The 17,001-nt window shown below is 45.2% G+C and overlaps 1 protein-coding gene and 1 long non-coding RNA gene across 4 annotated transcripts in view; one reads left to right on the top strand and one right to left on the bottom strand.

Moving 5' to 3' along the window:
- Positions 1-16,748, bottom strand: part of LOC144145651 (uncharacterized) — a 42,014-nt gene extending 25,266 nt beyond the window's left edge. The window contains exons 1-2 of the long non-coding RNA XR_013317558.1: positions 16,671-16,748; positions 15,979-16,049 (exon numbers count right to left, since the gene is read on the bottom strand). This is a non-coding gene — a long non-coding RNA (uncharacterized LOC144145651). The remainder of the gene's footprint in view (positions 1-15,978; positions 16,050-16,670) is intronic.
- Positions 1,155-13,866, top strand: LOC144145650 (uncharacterized). Of its 3 annotated transcripts, none has more exons than XR_013317557.1 (5): positions 1,155-1,350; positions 2,953-3,075; positions 5,349-5,478; positions 9,418-9,612; positions 13,746-13,866. XR_013317557.1 is itself a non-coding variant. In XM_077677318.1 (4 exons), the coding sequence occupies exons 1-3, from the start codon at positions 1,307-1,309 to the stop codon at positions 9,606-9,608; spliced, it is 360 nt and encodes a 119-aa protein (XP_077533444.1). In that variant the 5' UTR covers positions 1,171-1,306; the 3' UTR covers positions 9,609-9,612; positions 13,746-13,866. The 3 variants fall into 3 exon arrangements, 1 of the variants encoding a protein (XP_077533444.1); XR_013317555.1 differs by having other exon boundaries at positions 1,162-1,350; positions 9,423-9,612; XM_077677318.1 differs by lacking the exon at positions 2,953-3,075 and having other exon boundaries at positions 1,171-1,350; positions 9,423-9,612.
- Positions 16,749-17,001: the final 253 nt, after the last annotated feature.

The following is a 17,001-nucleotide window of genomic DNA, read 5'->3' as shown; positions in this document are numbered from 1 at the left end:
CCCGATTTGAAATATTTCTTATGGTTTTTTCTTTATATTTGGACAGGTTCACAATATTTGGGGACAAACTATTTTCTTGACTTTAACCAAATTACGTCACTTTGCTTGAATCAGGTTTCAAACTAACACACACAAACACTCACGCACGCACGCACGCAAACGCGTGAGCGCACACACACACACACACACACACACACACAGAAAGAGAAGAGAGAGAGAGACACACAGACACATACACAGAGACACACAGAAACACACACACACGTATCTTTCTTTCTCCCTCTGTATCTCATGTATCTTCACGTTTGTGCACTCCAAGAAAAAAAAAGTAGCAAAAGGGAGCAACTTTCCCGATCGCTAATCCCACCATAAATTTTGCTGGGAAATCAGGTGGGCATCCTGGGAAATCAGGTGGGCATGGTGATCAATCCTGGAAACTTACCTGGGCAACGTTTTTAAAGCTGGGAGTAGGTGGGAATAATGGCGGTACGTTAGGTGGGCACCTCGGCTATCCTGGGCAATACTGGTGGCCTTACTGGTCAACGTGACCCACCACAACCATGCTGGCGTTAATAGTGTTGACTGATCGTCTGCGATGGGGACGCCCTTTTTTCTCCTTGGCAATGCCCACCGTCGTTTGCCGTTAAAATGCGCTAACAGTGAATAGCGCCATGAGCGTTCGAAAAAAGCGGTATAGACATCGACAGCGCCCATGCAATTTGTTGTGAGCGGAGCATGTTTATATTCGCACGTAAAGTATTTGGAAGCTTAGCCAGTGATATACCTCCAGGCCTAGAAACGAAGCTTCACTTGAGTAAGCCGACCTGCGTGCGCACAGGCGTGCATAACGCGAACTTATCTAATATATGAACTACAAGATGATATGCCGGCCTCTGCATGTATATGAAAAGATGCAACGCTACGAAGCCAGCGAGAGAACCGCCACCGTCATTCCTAGCCGTTGTCGCCTGCAGCCCCCGTCACGCCATGAAATAGCTCATGGAACACGTACTGTTTGCTTACAGAACAGGCTCTCAACTCCTGCTGGATGTAAGTGGCACCTGACCTTACCGTTCACCGACCGCTTAGGCGTCCATGACAATGCTAGAGTTTTATTTATTTTTAACGCGTTTTGAACGGCGCGCGTCACTCGACTCAGTTGGCCGCCGGCAGGGGGGCAGCGCGACACAGACGACGGCGGCGACGTTTCGGCGGCTCGCTCGGCTCCCACCGTCATGGCTGCGTGCAGTGGTTCTACGATTCGGTAAATGCTCAGCGGCGTGAAATTTCTGGTTACGTGATCACTATGGATTTATCTACCGGACGAACAAGTACGGCTGGGCAGTTAAGGTAAGTGAAACGTCGTTTACTAGTCCAGTGTATTTAACGGAGCACTGTTGTCGAGCCGGTGCCGGCCCTTAGGACTGACGTTCTGTGTGTGCAACGTATCGCTCGCGTTGGTGTGCGATATCTATCATATCGGCGTTACGCAGATTTGGCATTTGACAAGCGACCTTTTCCGTCTTGTCACGTATGTAAGCAGCACTTGCTCCAAAGCTTGCGCCTTGGGTTGTGCGAAGTAGAATCATGTGTCATTAGTCAAACTGACCGCACCGAAAACGCTACCGCCTTGTTCTTCGCTATGAGCCACCCAAAAATACCACTTCCCTCCAGCCTCCAGGTTATAAAAATAATGCGTAGCTGTGTAATCGGCTGAGTACTCTCTTTAGAAGAACTGTACACTAACAAAAAAAAGGTAAAACGCGGGGTGTGCCTTGAATTCAGTCTAGAGCAGGGTATCGGAGTATATTTAGGGCCCCCTAGCACGCTCCGCACTATGAATGTTTCAGTATTAATGTGTTCAATTATGAGCGTGAATAGTGTTGTGCATCCGTCAGCCGCCTCGGGAATATGCATTTATACGAATTTTTATGCGACCACGTTGAAACATTGCGCGTATCGTGCCTCGTCTAGACGTTGGCGTGCTACGGACGGATAAACAGCGTTGCTGTAACCAAGTGGCCGCTGCCTTGCGCGCGCTGTAGAGGTCGAAACTTTTTGTAAGTGGCATAAAATGTGCGTTCAGAGGGTTTGCCTTCTGGTTCTCCCATGCCCATCCAAAGTATCATATTCCCCGCGAGGCACTCCTTTCATTTCATTCCTAATTGTGAAAAGTTACCTTGCAGAAGCGCAAGTTCTTCAAAAGAGCATGCCTGTTTTATCTGCGCTGGCTTTTTCGGTAGTGATCCGCGGCCATTGCAGTTCTTCTGATAGATACAAAAAAAAAAACAGTAGTGTCGATATTTCAGTGCATTTTTACGAAACCAGGGTGGTTTAAATTGGGAGGATCCCTCAAATTCGCGCATCCCGTAGTCTGGGTGCAGATTCAGTGCGTGGAACCCCCAAACTAAAAAAGGGGTTCTCAGTTCTTTCTCATGTAAATAAATGAGCAGCTGCTAAATGTCTTGTGCATTCCATCTGGGAACGTTTTACCTTCAGACAAACTTCCCTGATATGTAAAGCCCAAGTTTTGCACCCCTGTATACAACACTTGTGTGAACAGACCACATTCCCGCATGCCTCTACACATCTTTCGAGTGGCGTAGCTTCTGAATGCGCAGAGCGTCTATATTTCAAAATAAATGTTTGCCTTATCATTTTATTTTTTGTGCTATTATTGTGGTAAATGTTACTGTTCTTACCAATAATTCTCAGAGAAAAATTAGAAGGATCATTTGAAATATTGATTGCTGATATTCATGCCCCGTGGTTTTTGTCAGTTACGGCATGTTTACGCTCAGCCTAATGTTGTATAGGAGTGATTTTCATAATCTACCCTACAGTGGGCAAGGCAGCCTGGTGATCTCTGTGATTCTGCATTTTGGGTGCACCAGGTTCGAGAAAAAATGACTGCGTCTGGCATGTTGGTTGATAATAATCTGCATTTTGCAGGCCATTGGCCGCTTGCAGGCAGAGAAGTTGCTTTGAAGATAAAGAACGGGCACGACGTACTCCCAGTCAATGGATGAGACTTCTCGTGGGACGTTGAGTGTGTTCGGGCCTAGTAAAAAAATGGTGACCACATTGCTTTTCTGCAGTTGTGAATTGTCTTGCATTATGTTCCTTCTTCAATTTCAGTTAGCTGAATTTGCCTATTTGAGTTTAAGGATTGTTTTAAAAAGCATTTGAGCCTTAGCAGTGTTACTACTTTGCTTATAATGTTTTGACACCGATAAGGTTGACCAATCAGATGGCTAGGTAACATAACGAAGTCTAATTTCCAAACTTGCACCGTCTTTGCATGCATCTAGATAAGTTATCACTGCTTTCATCATATTGCTGCCTAGAACTGTTTCACTTTGTAATTAAATGTAACGAGGCTTGGTGTTGGCTTTCGGCTGGCGTGATGGTGTCTGCTTAAGCTGAATTTGCCTATTTGAGTTTAAGGATTGTTTTAAAAAGCATTTGAGCCTTAGCAGTGTTACTACTTTGCTTATAATGTTTTGACACAGATAAGGTTGACCGATCAGATGGCTAGGTAACATAACGAAGTCTAATTTCCAAACTTGCACCATCTTTGCACACATCTAGATAAGTTATCACTGCTTTCATCATATTGCTGCCTAGAACTGTTTCAGTTTTTAATTAAACGTAACGAGGCTTGGTGTTGGCTTTCGGCTAGCGTGATGGTGTCTGCTTAAGCTGAATTTGCCTATTTGAGTTTAAGGATTGTTTTAAAAAGCATTTGAGCCTTAGCAGTGTTACTACTTTGCTTATAATGTTTTGACACAGATAAGGTTGACCGATCAGATGGCTAGGTAACATAACGAAGTCTAATTTCCAAACTTGCACCATCTTTGCACGCATCTAGATAAGTTATCACTGCTTTCATCATATTGCTGCCTAGAACTGTTTCAGTTTGTAATTAAATGTAACGAGGCTTGGTGTTGGCTTTCGACTAGCGTGATGGTGTCTGCTTATTTACTTCGGGGTTTGTTCTTATGTTTTGGCACATCTTACAGCTGTTTAAACCTGCAACACCGGTTGAGCAAAATAGTGAGCTTGATGTGCTCAATTTATTATTAGTTTTCTTACCCTGTGAACAGTTTTGTTCCACCATGAACATGCACGTAATTTAACCGCATTTTGAAGCAGAAATATAAGATGTTACAAGTGTCAAGTAAAAAAAGATGGAGGTAGTCTTGTAATAGTTGGCTTTATCCAAAAAACGCAGAGGAGAGCCTTCACGATACCACAGCCCGAATTGGGAGGCTAAGAGGTGTTGACGTACCTAACTAGCTTGTAATTAATATGGAGCTATAACTGAAAATTAGTTTTATGCATGACTAGGATGGCATGCACTTAATGATGGCTAAACGAAGTTATCTTTAACCTTTTTCTTCATGTGAGTGACCGCAAGCCTTTGAACTGTAGAGAACAAGTTGCCAGTGGGTTATTCAGGATTAAGTGTTGCAGGTTTCAGGTTTCATATTTGAGCTGATGGGAACTGAGGGGCTCTTGGCCATGGCACGTTTTTTTATTTTTTCAAAGCAAGGCTTCTTTGGGCTTCATAATCACCCACGGCAACTTAAATTACTAATGTGGATGTGTGCCCCCTCTCATTGAATGGTTAGTCTAGCAGCAGACATCACATCTGGAAGTGCGGTGAAGCATGGTGATGGTGATGAACAGTAAAAAAGGAAAAAAAAAACATCAGATGGCCCACCATATTTTCTTTTTTCTACCGGGCCTCTCTTCATATTAATGATCTCCACGTGTGCTCTGCTGGTTCGTTATGTCAGGGTGACGTGGGCATCGAAACAAACATGCTTATTCTCATCTTAGTGCTTAGAAAGCTTTTACTGCTTTCCAGCTCTGCACTTTTTCCTCCCACTTGTTTGGCAGTTCCAGTTAATTAGTACATGTGGACATAAAAAAAAGCTGGCGAAGAATCGGACAAACATATTTGACGCTGATCACGCTGCAAGCAAATGGCTACCAATGAGGGAGTAGAGGAGAATAACCTTTGCAGGCAGCAGGCTAGTCTCGAGAATGTGCACCTGCTTCCAGGGCTTTGTCGTAAAACAAATTGGTGGCACATGTGCGGTGACAGTAGAATATGCTACTAAGATCCACTGCACTTCTGTCCTGATAATTAGTGCCTTCTGGTGCACAATGCAACAATTATTGCCCATAATAGCATTGCTTGGAGCAGCCAGCTAACCACACGGCTGACCATTTTTCTTAGGAACCTACGTGGACTTTCAATGCATTGCATTGGGCCTTTATGTTTGCATTTGAACTGTTTCAGTATATTGAGCCTGATCCTCATTTGTATCTGCTTTCAGCAGTTGCAGTGCCGGTGTGACCACCACCAGGTTCGCTTGCTGGAGGAAAGGTGTTGCTGGAGCTGTGGTGTCCCCTCTTCCCTTCCTCCCTGAACCAGTTTTGAAAATGTTTGCAGCTGTAGATGGGCAGGTAAGCAGAATTTTTTCCCTTGTCGTTGCTGTACACTAATGAATCATAAGGAGCCAAAAAACCAGAATTTAGCCTGCAATTTAAATCTCGGCAGTACTTTTCTTTTAACTTACCACTTCAGCTGGATGCATGCACAGCACTCAAGAGCAAAGTTCTATGAACAGTTATTTCTTAGAAAATATTGGTTCTTAAAGTACAACTGCACTTGAATTTTTGGCCATGCAAGAATGCTGTCTAATAGTCGACATAAAAAGAACGGTAGCGTCAGCAACTGGTTTAAAACCTGATTGCACACAGCACAGACGGTCCAATAAATTGGGGTTTGGGTTTTGGGAACCGATGCTGAGAACGGCAGCCGCTCCCGACAGCCTGCAGATACGTGCCGGAAGTGGCTTGTTTCGCACTTTTCTTTCTATGGAAGAACAATACTTTGTCGTGGCTAATTATGTCGTGAAAAAGCAGTGAAAAACGTGTACAGTAAGAAGTGTAACGTGTTCCTACCACACAAGTCGCAGTAGACAATGTGGCCTCTGTACTAGCCTTGGCGCTTCGAGTTTACGAATAGTGGCCTGATTGCAGCAGCTATTTGTAAAAGATGAATGACCTGGTTTCAATCGTGTACGCATAAAAATAACCCGCACGAAGCAGTGATACAGCACTCCAGAGTTTTACCGTCGCACATTTCAATAGCTGTCCTGCAATAAGCTATTCTATTAACACTGTTTTCTCAGTTGCATGTGCTCGGTTATGGCTTACTTCAAAAGCATTAAACAAAAATTTGGGGTAGATTAGAATTTATTTTAAGAAGCAGATTTGGTTGTTGCGGATGCGGCTTGCTACATTATTGTGTACGCGTAGGCCCGGCCAGAACTGGGAGCGCTGAAGACCAGCCGCCCAGGTGGGCAGTCGTGTTTGATCAGCCATTTCATACTCGTGGTGATGATGGCACTGATGATGATGATGGTGCTGGTACAAGACTTCCCCCCTGGTGCGCAGTGTGATAAATAGAAATGAAAGCACGTTATGGTCAATCTGCCAGTATATACTCATAGACACTGGAATGCTGGACAACGGACTGGCTTTCATGCAGCATTTTTCTCCCATGCGCGCTGTTTGAACAGTGCAACTGTTGTAGCTGGCTGTAATGTGTGGCGCTAATGCGTTTAAAATACCCAAAAAATGCCGAGTGCTCGTGAGCGTGTGCCTCGAGTAACCGCCAACTGACCCCTGCATGCAGAGTGCCTTTAGCAAAAAAAAAAAGCAAAATGTTGGAGGAGTGCCTCGGGTTGCCTAGCGACCAGCAACGCCACAGTTGCTAAACACCTGCTCCATGAAACCTCGACGCAAATCGAGGAAAGCAGCGCATGCGTCGTGCATGTAAGCGCACCACTGCGCCCCAGCTGTTGTCAAGTGGCGTATGCAGTGCTCGTCAAAAGGACCACGACGATATTTTTGCATATGATGACTACCACTACCACAGTGCAAAGCATCGCGGAACATGTAAACAGACAATTTCAAACTTGTACAAACGTGTGCTGCTGCGTTCTGCAGCGTTCGCGTAGAAAGAAATCCTGCAGCTTCACTATGGCTCAATCCTTGCATGACTTAGTGCAGTGAAAGAAGCCAAATGTCGGTGAAACATTAACATTAATCAACTTAATTAGCATCCCAGACACCAGACCACAAAGCCAAATGGTTGAGAGCAAAGGAGTTCAAAAAGTTCTTTAGCAAACGATTGTCCCTCTGTGCTCTCCATTACCCTTCGAGCTGCATTAATTGATTGTATGGTGTATTCGCCGACGCTACAAAGGCGATGAGGCACACTGTAGTGGAGGGCTCAAGATTAATTTTGACCACCTGGGGATCTTTAATGTGTGCCAAAATCTTGGAACATGCACGCACTTATGCTTTTCACCTCCAATTAAAAAAGTGGCCACCGCACACATTGGGCTTCATTGCAAAGTTGGTTGGCACGCATACGTTGTACATTCTTTCATCACTGAGTGGTCATTCCTCTTTTGGGGTCTAACGACGACACCGAGCAAAAAAAAAATTGCTTCCAATCCACGCTTTAAAGGTGGTTGGAAAGCAAAGCTGTAAACGACACCCACAACAATTGCCCATGCCGTCACTTGAATTCACAAACGTGGCAGTGCAAAGAGTGAAACCACATATTCTGGCAGCCGTTATCTGGAATTCACGGGGGCGGCGTCCCGATTGCAGCAGTGTTGGCCATGGCCGGGCTAGAGTGCCGGACGCCGCCGCTGTATCCCGGCCGTGCGTCAGCAAAAAGAAAACGGTGACGAGCGTTTTTCTAAGGGTGAGACAGCGGAACCTCGTCATTCTGATGAGCTAGCTAGGGGCTACACCACCGCACGACACAAGCGCAGACACCGAAGCAATTCGGCATGTGAGCTTAGTGATTCCCATTTATACCGATAACTAGTTAGCTTAGTAAGGTTGAGAATTGCGAGAAAGCTGAGGGAACTTTTATAATCGCTATTTATCAGATCCTGTTGATTCTTTTGCCTTCTGTAATGCCTGTTAAAACATAACCAAATTTGTATTCAGAAATTTAGAAAACAGAGTCCCATTTGTGGCAAGCACTGCGCAAAAGGTAGCGTTTCTCTAGTGACCAGATGTCTGTAAAGGGGTCTGTACATTTTGTTTTCCTGCCCTCCAAACCAATCCTAAACGTATCTTTGGTGTATGGCCACTTAATTCTGTCGGATCTGGGTTACCCAGGAGGTGCTGTAGAGCAAGTTAGAAAAGTCGTGTGAAGGAAGCGTGCAATGTACGCGAAGCTGCACAAGAACAGGCCCAAACAACCGTCGCTAAAGCAGATGACAAAGCCAACGGAATGATTTAGCCAACGTGCCCGCCGGGGTGCACAGCTCCGAAAGCAACTCCGGCGTTCGGGGAACGCTGGGTAATAGCGCCCTTTGCCGCTCCATCTACACAGTGCTCCATGAGTGAAAAGGGCCCTCCTCCTCCTCCTCAGCCACGTTGGGAGTTTCTTGTTGCGCACTCCACGAAGAAACCGTTGGCTGGTAGAGGCAGAAAGCTTTCTTTTAAAACTTGTCCGCATTTCAAAACAACTACACATAATACTTCGCCGAGTTTCCAAGCATAACCAGGCATAATCTTAGTTGAACCAAAATTAAGCTAGGTGGGGTGGCCGGCTTTGCTCTTTGCCCATCTACGCGCCACTAGGGTAAAATTGGCCGGGAATCCAACCCATGCCCTTGTGCTCGGCAGCGCAACGCCTTAGCCACTGAGCCACTGCGGCGGGTGTGTGTTATCTTTTGGTCTACCAAAACTTCAATAGTATAGCAGCGCAGTGGTTCGCAGCCGTGACTGCCCCAGTGACCCCTTCTTGGCTTGCGAAACAGTGGGGACCCCACGATTGAGCATATGTTGATCGGTGTCATTATGTCAAACAATTTGTACTTGTATGTACAAGTCTTTGAACAGTTATATGCTGCCTTAGGTAGGCCTTTTTATCTCTTGTCATAGCTGGCATGTTGTGCGGAAAGAAGGTGTTAAAATATGCACTATGCAGAGAAACTAAACATACATGTAATGCAGCGAGGCCACCTTTTTTCATATCAAGAAAGTTCTGGCAAAATCGAGAAAACAGTGGCAGGGGAAAAGTTTGAAAGAGGCTTCACGGACCCCTGAAGTGCTCTCGCGGACCCCCTTGGGGTCTGCGGACCCCCATTTGAGCACCAGTCGTATAGCATGTTGCAGAGCACGACAACATTTATTTGATCAAATCTTTGGATTTATGTGAACAGTAAAGTTTGGTTACATTATTTAGCTTTCTAATAAAGTAAGGTACAACCTCAACACAGGATATAGTACTTTATACCTGATTCAAAGAGCGCAAGTTGATCAGTTGGGATTTTAAAATTAATTGCTTTGTTTTCTAATTGCAAGTGCAGATTGGTCCAAATGTGGATGTGCCTGACGAAAAATGGACGTGGCTGATGCGGAACACATCCTATGGAGACTTCTGCCTCGATCTGGCAACCCTACAGAAGCGGCGGTACAGGATGGACGGGGCAGACCTTCTACAGCATGGCATGGGCGATAGAGAAGACAGCATCTTTCATCAATGTGGAACTTGAAAAAGTATGTGAACATCTATATTATCGTGCGCTTTTTAAAAAAATAGGTCAAGATTATATTGTCAATTCATGTAATATTTAGAGCATATAAGATGTTTCCAACTGGCTGACACGCCGGTTTTGAGTTGGTATTTTTACTGGGGAATAGGTATTAATTACAGAAAAAAAACCTGTTCCCAGCTCTTCAACTTGAGTTCAGGCTGAGGGGTAGTTTCTAGTTAAAAAATGGGAGGGGACTTCAGACATTTATGATTGTGGGAAACAACACGCTGGAAAAGAACAGGACAACAAAAAGGGGAAGAACACTAGTCCTGACTCGAACTAGTGTTTATTAGGCAACAGAAAGAATGCGCATATACATGCAACTACGCACCTGCACAGAGGGAGAAGAAGAGACGGATGCAGCTTTGCATAGGATAATGTGCTAAAAAGACAAGAAGTTGGAAGAAAAGGGGTGTGGAGAGGGGCTGACAAGTCACGTGAGCATATGGCCAACTAGCTTGGCTTTTTTTTTTTGTGGGACGTAATCGAGGTCTGGCTTACGCAGTCACCTTTATAGACCATAATTGCCTGGCTCTCCCTGGGCGCAGCATTTTTCCGTGATCAGTGTGCTGCCATGCAAGCACTTTGTGGGGGAATGTGGGCACGCCAGCTGCCGCCCCCGCAGCGTGGCATCGCTCGCATCGTGGACTGCATATCGTGCGTCTCGTGTGGCTTGAAAATTGGTAAGCGCCTTCCCATTTGATGTATCATGCCACAGTTAGCTTGTTCACCAGAGAGCACATTCAAGGAAAACGAGAACTAATTCTTATGCGAGGCTTGACCATGCTGCACAGACTGTGAATGCAGTGTGTGGCATGTTGTTTTCGACAAAATCATGACTTGTGTGGCTCTATTTTGTAGTGCCAGACTTCTTGATGCCCACTGTTGTACCCGGGTTATTACAGCCGCTTGCTTTCTTTTTAAATATCACCTCCAAGTCACCATGCCCTGCGTGAAATACACTATGTATGGAAGCTACCCGTTCAAGCATGACTGCGCTGCTGTTGACTGCACTAACAACCAACACAACTGCAAAGTCTTCATGCAAGAACTAACCCACAGAAATAGGCGTATAGATATCGTACGATGGTGCAAACACAGAGAAGCATAAGGAAGAAAAGACACAGAGCTTGCATGTTTTTCCTTCCTTCTGTCTGTGTGTTTGCACTGTTGTACGAAATGAACTTAGCCAACTCCCCCAATTTAATACTTTACTCAAGCGTATACATGTGCGAAGTCTATAAATTTTCTGGAGGCTTGCAGCGCTGCGCAAATGGGTCTTCATGTTGAACCGAAAGTACTTCCTATCCAGCTGCTGGGCACGAGCAGCAAAAAAGAAAAGGTGTGGCACGCCAGTTTAGAAAGCCCGTTTATTGACCTAAATGCAGTTGCAGTCAGAAACTCAGTTTTTCTAGAAGTTAGCTGTGTTTATTTTACGAGGCCAAGGTCTGCGAAAATCAACCCTTTGCTTGCGTTGCAGCATGGGTATGTGAGAAGGGCGAGTGTGCAGCTAATCCCTCGAGTATGGCAAAGTCACCTACAACAATTGACCACAAGAGGGTAGTGCAGCAAAATAGATCCTCACAGGCCACAATTTGAGCGAGAATGATTGACAGCACGCTTGTAAATACCCAAAGTCAGCAATGGACGTCAAGGGGGTCAGTAACAGGTTTCTAGAAGAAACATGCAGCCACACTTTTTTGCTCTTTGTGCCAAACTGCTTGATTCAGTGTTTTCAGTTCAGCGTGATGACCCATTTGCACAGCACCGTGAGCCCCAGGAAAATTTATAGGGTGATTAGACTTCATGTAGGAGTAAAGCAGTGAATGACACACTTGGAGTGAAGTAAGGAAAAATACGCAAGCGATGTGTGTCTTTCTATTATGCTTATGTGGGTTTGTCTCGTATATCTATACGCTATTTCTTCAGGATATTTTTGCACTAATATTTTGTGCTTGCATTGCTTGTTAGTGCAGTCAACAGCGGCGCTGTCACACTTGAACGGATGGCCTCTGTGCATGTGAATTTCTGAGCACGGGACTTGAACGTGGGAATTAAAAAGACGGCAAGTAGCTGTAAACACCTGGGTATAAGAATGCACATTAGAAAGACTGGCACTACAAATTGTGGGCTAACGTACGGGATAGCAGAGGACCCCGGCTAGCTTCGCTAGAGAAAGTGCTACGAGCCGTACACTAGCCCTGAGGAATCCGAAGACTCGCGCACGGGTTCGGGTTCGGCGCATCGCATGGGGTCACGAAGAGGTCATGGCTCACGCGATGCGCCGGCCGCCCAAAATGGCGGCTCCTGGTTCGCGAAAGCATGTGCAGGCGAGGCGTAGGGAAACACAGCTCCCCACAAAATCGAACCACACACTTCGTGATTTTGACGAGAACGCGCAACACCCTTCATTCACGACATGCGACACGCTGTGACACACTGCATCTGTGTGCAGCGTGGTCAAACCTGGCATAAGAATTAGTTTTCGTTTTCCTTGAATGTGCTTTCAGGCAGTAAGCTGTGGCATGATGACACATCAAATGAAAAGGCATTTACACATTTTCACGCCATATGAGACGCACAAAATGCATTCCAACGTGAGCGGTGGCATTCGGCTGGGGCAGCGGCTGGTCTGCCCGCAGTACCCACAGGAAGCAGCCGGACGGTGCAGCCCAAGGAGTGCCGGAATATTTTGATTTATAAAGGTTAATGTTTAAGGCTTCTACTATATTCCTAAGCATCCGATTTCTATGCTCGAAGAGCCCCTCATTATCACCGAATCGAGGTTTGCATGCACACTTTTCTTCACTGTGCGGGTAAATTTGCATACGTGTGATGTTTTATCGTCTGTGGGTGCTCTTTTCAGCAGCTCCCATATGCCCCACGTACACTGTTATGCAAGAGAGCAGTATCTGGTAAACGACTTGCATTTTACAAGGCACAAAAGCACGCGTGTGCTTGACTTTGGGAGTTGTAAAACTGGCGTTATGTGGACGCTTTTTGTTCACCAACGAACAAAGCCTGCCTATTTTGTTCTTAGCTGAGAAAAGGATTTGCACGCCATATCGAGACCCCACATTTTTCAGCCCATGTGCCATCTTGTGCATGTAGGGCATGACCGCACGTTTCACGAGTTCCTTTGCTGAGTTGTCTTGCCGTACATGCACAAAACGGCACGCAGTCAAAAAATGTGGGGTCCCTATATAGTATGCAACCCTTTTACTCAGCTAAGAACAAAATAGGCCGCCTTTATTTTTTTCATTGGTGAACAACAAAAAAAACGTTCACATGGTGTAAACACACGTGTGCTTGTTGCCTTGTAAAATGTGTGCCGTTTACCCAATACCGCTGTCTTGTGAAGGAGAGTACATGGGGCAGGTGGAGCCCTTCTTAAATGTAAGACTAGAAGCGCACTCGGGGACGATAAAAGATCGCAGTACGCAATTTCACCTGCAACTTGCAATAAGTGTGGGTGCAAACCCTGTTTCGATGATAGCAAGGGGCACTTCGAGCTTAGAAATGGAATGGTTAGGGAGATACTAGAAGCCTTTTACGTGAACATTTAAAAAGCTGACTGCGTAAGCCACACCTTGATTACGCTCCACAAAAAAGAAGCCAATATTGTCGGCCATATGCTCAAGTGATTTCTCAACCCCCTCTACACACGCTTTATCCTGTGTTTTCTTGTTTTTCAGTGCAATATTGTTTGCAAAGGTGCATCAATATTTTCTTCTCCCTCTGCGCATGCGCGCACCTGCATGTGTTTTTCCATTTTGCTAATACAGGTTGCGGGTCAACGCTTGTGTTAGGCCTCTTACTGTTATACTATTCCTTTCCACGCCTTGTGGTTTCAGTATGTTAATGAAAGGCAGAAAATATTTTTGGTGAGAGCTATATTTCCCGTAGTTTTTTTTTTTTTTGTCAATGGTTTTCACTCGTTCATCCTTAAACCAGGCTGAGTTCATATATCAGAATAAGAAGGCGACTTAAAATGTTAATAAGAAGGAAAGAGGACGTTTTATTGCAAACAAACAAAAAATGGAAGGTCTGTGTGAGTTTCCTTGACCAGATATGTGGCCTGCCTTCTACTTTCAGAATCCCCTGGTGAAATGTGCGTCAACTATGCCCTCAAGTACCTGTGGAGGTTATTTACAGAGGCGAGCCGCCGTGAAAAGAGGGTCTGTGCACAATAAAATGAAGCTGTGGTGTGAGCGCACGGTTTCGCATTACTTTTTCCACATTAAGCAGCAAAAGTGTCCCGGCAGCCACGCATTCTATGCGCATATATTCTGTCAAGACGGCTGCCATTCCAGAAAAATTCACGACCCACTATTCTCCCTGTGACGCCTATGCCCGCTAGACGGGTATGCCGCCATCTGTACCACCATGCCCCCCAAGTGACGCCTAAGCCCGCTAGACGGGTATGCCACCATCTGTACCACCATGCCCCCCAATAGTGCCCGATAGTGCCCGCCAATGCCCGCCAGCGGCGTGCCCGATAGTGCCCGCCATTTGGCATGGCGGGGTCTCCACTACAATAATCCACTATTTTGACCGGCAGCAGCTTCCGCTATGCCCGGCGTGGCGGGATTTCGGTTCACTCTTTGTACCTCGAGCCACGCAGTTTCTCCCCCGGAACAATCAGTTCGTCCCTCAGCCGTACGCGTCGGTCCTTGATGACGCGCTGGTTTTCACTCTTCACGGTGATAAACATGGCTAATCAGCGGTTCTGAACAAGCGCCAGCCAGCGGCATCAACCACTCGCAACCACTCATCACTGTGTTTTGATTTACGCAAGATACGTGCTACATGGTTGAAAGGAACCAATTATGCGCGTAAATATTTCGCGACAGACTGCTCGACGCGTATCTAACAACGGCGATAATATAAAATCGCCCGTTGTGCTAATCTAATCCGGCCGGCGCAGATGCTTTGGCCGCTCTCGATCAACCGCCACCGGTGCCCTTCCTCTTTGCGTACCTCAGGGAGAAACGCGTCATTCACCCTAGGCAGCCAGTACGCGGCGCCGCGCTTTCTTGCAACCCATTCCAGTTTTGCGTTTTGTTTGGTTGTTTGGGTATAGCTTGCAACTATATAGTAAACAAGAAGATATGTTGAATCGTTTACGTCCCAGTGTTTCCCGGTATTGGATTTTGGAAATCATAAGGCGCACGTTTGTAAACATGCAATGAGAGGCACGTCTCACCGCGGCAACGGCATCCCGCCGATGGCGGCTATATATACAAGAAGTGCACTGCATGTGAATGCCCGGTAACGATTTCGTGCTTGTTCGCGTTTGGCTTTTTGCGGTTGTAGTACGTTTCTGAGGTGGGCTTGTGTGTTATGTCACATTTCAGAAAGTGAGCGTTTGAATGTATGCCTCTGAAAGATGTGAACGCTCACCATTGAAGAACCCGATTAACCTAACCTGTTGCGGTTTCCTTTTTTTCATTTTGCTGCCACTACACGATCACTTAGACTGAAATAATGACGACCTTGAATTAAGCTGTATTGACAGCACAGTCTACGAATGGTCGGCTTTTCCGACTGCATCACATTTTTATATCCTGTCAATAGCGCTTTGCTTAGCAACATCTGTTGAGTATAAAGTCTACACAAAACTTTCTGTAGGAAGTTGACAGAAACGTTTCAGTTCAAACACCGTGGCCAATGGTTGACAAAAAGTTGGTAGGCTGTTGCTAGGAAGTTTATGGACAGTAAGTAGGCAGTCTACTCAATGTTGGTAGCTTATCTCAACTATTCCAACAAACATTGAATTCAATGTTGGTAAGAGTTTTTATGAGGGTGTGGTCGCTTGCATGACTATGTTGTATGATGCGCACGCAAGGAAAGGTAAGACAGTGCCCCAGTTTGCGTGGTGCGATGATATGTGCGAAACGCCAAGGGTGTAGTTGAAGCTCTCTGTTATTCCGTCTTCCTGTTTGTCGGGGTGGTAGAGAGTTGTGGTGCTGTCGAAAGCATGACATTCTCTAGGAGGGCTTCAGCATGTCAGAGAGGAATACTCGCCCTCTGTCACTAAGTAGCTTTTTTGGCACACCCTCGCGTAAGATGAAACACCAGTGTACAAAAACAGCGACATCATCAGCCGTGACAGCGGGAGGACCGCTGTTTAGACCTACCTAGATGATCAACCATAATTATGAAACCAAAAGCAGAATCGATGTAAGAAATGGGAGTTAATTTTTTGTTAGCGCTTACAATGCATCGCACCCTCACATGCCGCAACGAGGCGATCGAAAAACCGTCTGAGGCTCATTTGGGCTTATGAACAGGTACTCTAGTAATGATATTTATCTATGGCACTTACTATGGCAAGTGGAACTAAACGGTAGCAGATCCATGGCACTTCGTGGCCAGCCTTAGTTTCTAGTGGAGCCGCTGTAAGAGAGTGAATTTTGATCATATTAGCCTGTGGAATTAAAGTAGCACGCAATAGTTCGTGTTCGGCGAATAGCAAATAAAATTCTAATTGAAGCCCAGACCGGATTTTCTATGTAAAGCCCATTTTACTAGCAGCGAAATAAATAGTCATAAATTTCAGAACACAGGTTGCAATAATACTAAAAACAACAAAACATGCACTATATCTAGTTGTCGGTTGGAAGAGAGGCATTGCTAATATCTGTATTGTGAATGCATAGAGATTATTACAAGCAAATCAATGATATATGAATTTGGAAACTAGACTTTTTGTGTATGCATGAAGAGAGAGGGTCTGATATTGCCCTAAACATTTTCGCAAGGTGTTGAGATTCATTCATTGACTGAGCAACAGTGACACGATAGCTTTGTTCTGTTTCATATTTATGTCAAGGTGTGACTAACATGAAAAGCGGTCTTCCTTTGGTAATCGAAAAAAAAATAATTATAAAATAATAGCTACACCAAAAGATGACAAAAGCATGAATGCAATAAAAATGCGTTTGGTTTTCATGGCTTTCATTATTAGTTTTATTTTGCATAACTCATGATTCCTAGCACAGGAAACCATTCACTTACCGATAGTTAAGGTGAAAGCTAACAGTACAGTGAATGCGTACATAGCGCGCGGGACGCGTTTCTGTCTTGTTCGTAAAAGACTGTAGGCTTTATGGATTTGTTTTGCAGGCCGAACACACAGCTGGTTCTCCAAGGACGGTAGCGTTGATTTTGACAACATCTCTTTGTTGTTGACAGTCTTTCAATTGTTCAGTATGTTCAACTGAGGATTGAAAGAAACAAGTGAAAAGAAATGATGCTTACAGCTCAACAAAAAATGCATTGGTAAGAGTACGCATTTCAAAGAAAGCGAATAAAATATTGTTTCAAAGATTTCCATCTTACAAAAAAG

The sequence above is a fragment of the Haemaphysalis longicornis genome, unplaced genomic scaffold (assembly GCF_048455015.1).
Source record: "Haemaphysalis longicornis isolate Haplotype H1 unplaced genomic scaffold, Haemaphysalis longicornis Haplotype H1 scaffold_7, whole genome shotgun sequence".
NCBI lineage: Eukaryota > Metazoa > Arthropoda > Arachnida > Ixodida > Ixodidae > Haemaphysalis > Haemaphysalis longicornis.
Note: the sequence above shows the minus strand (reverse complement) of the source record. Positions and strands in the feature narration are given on the sequence as shown.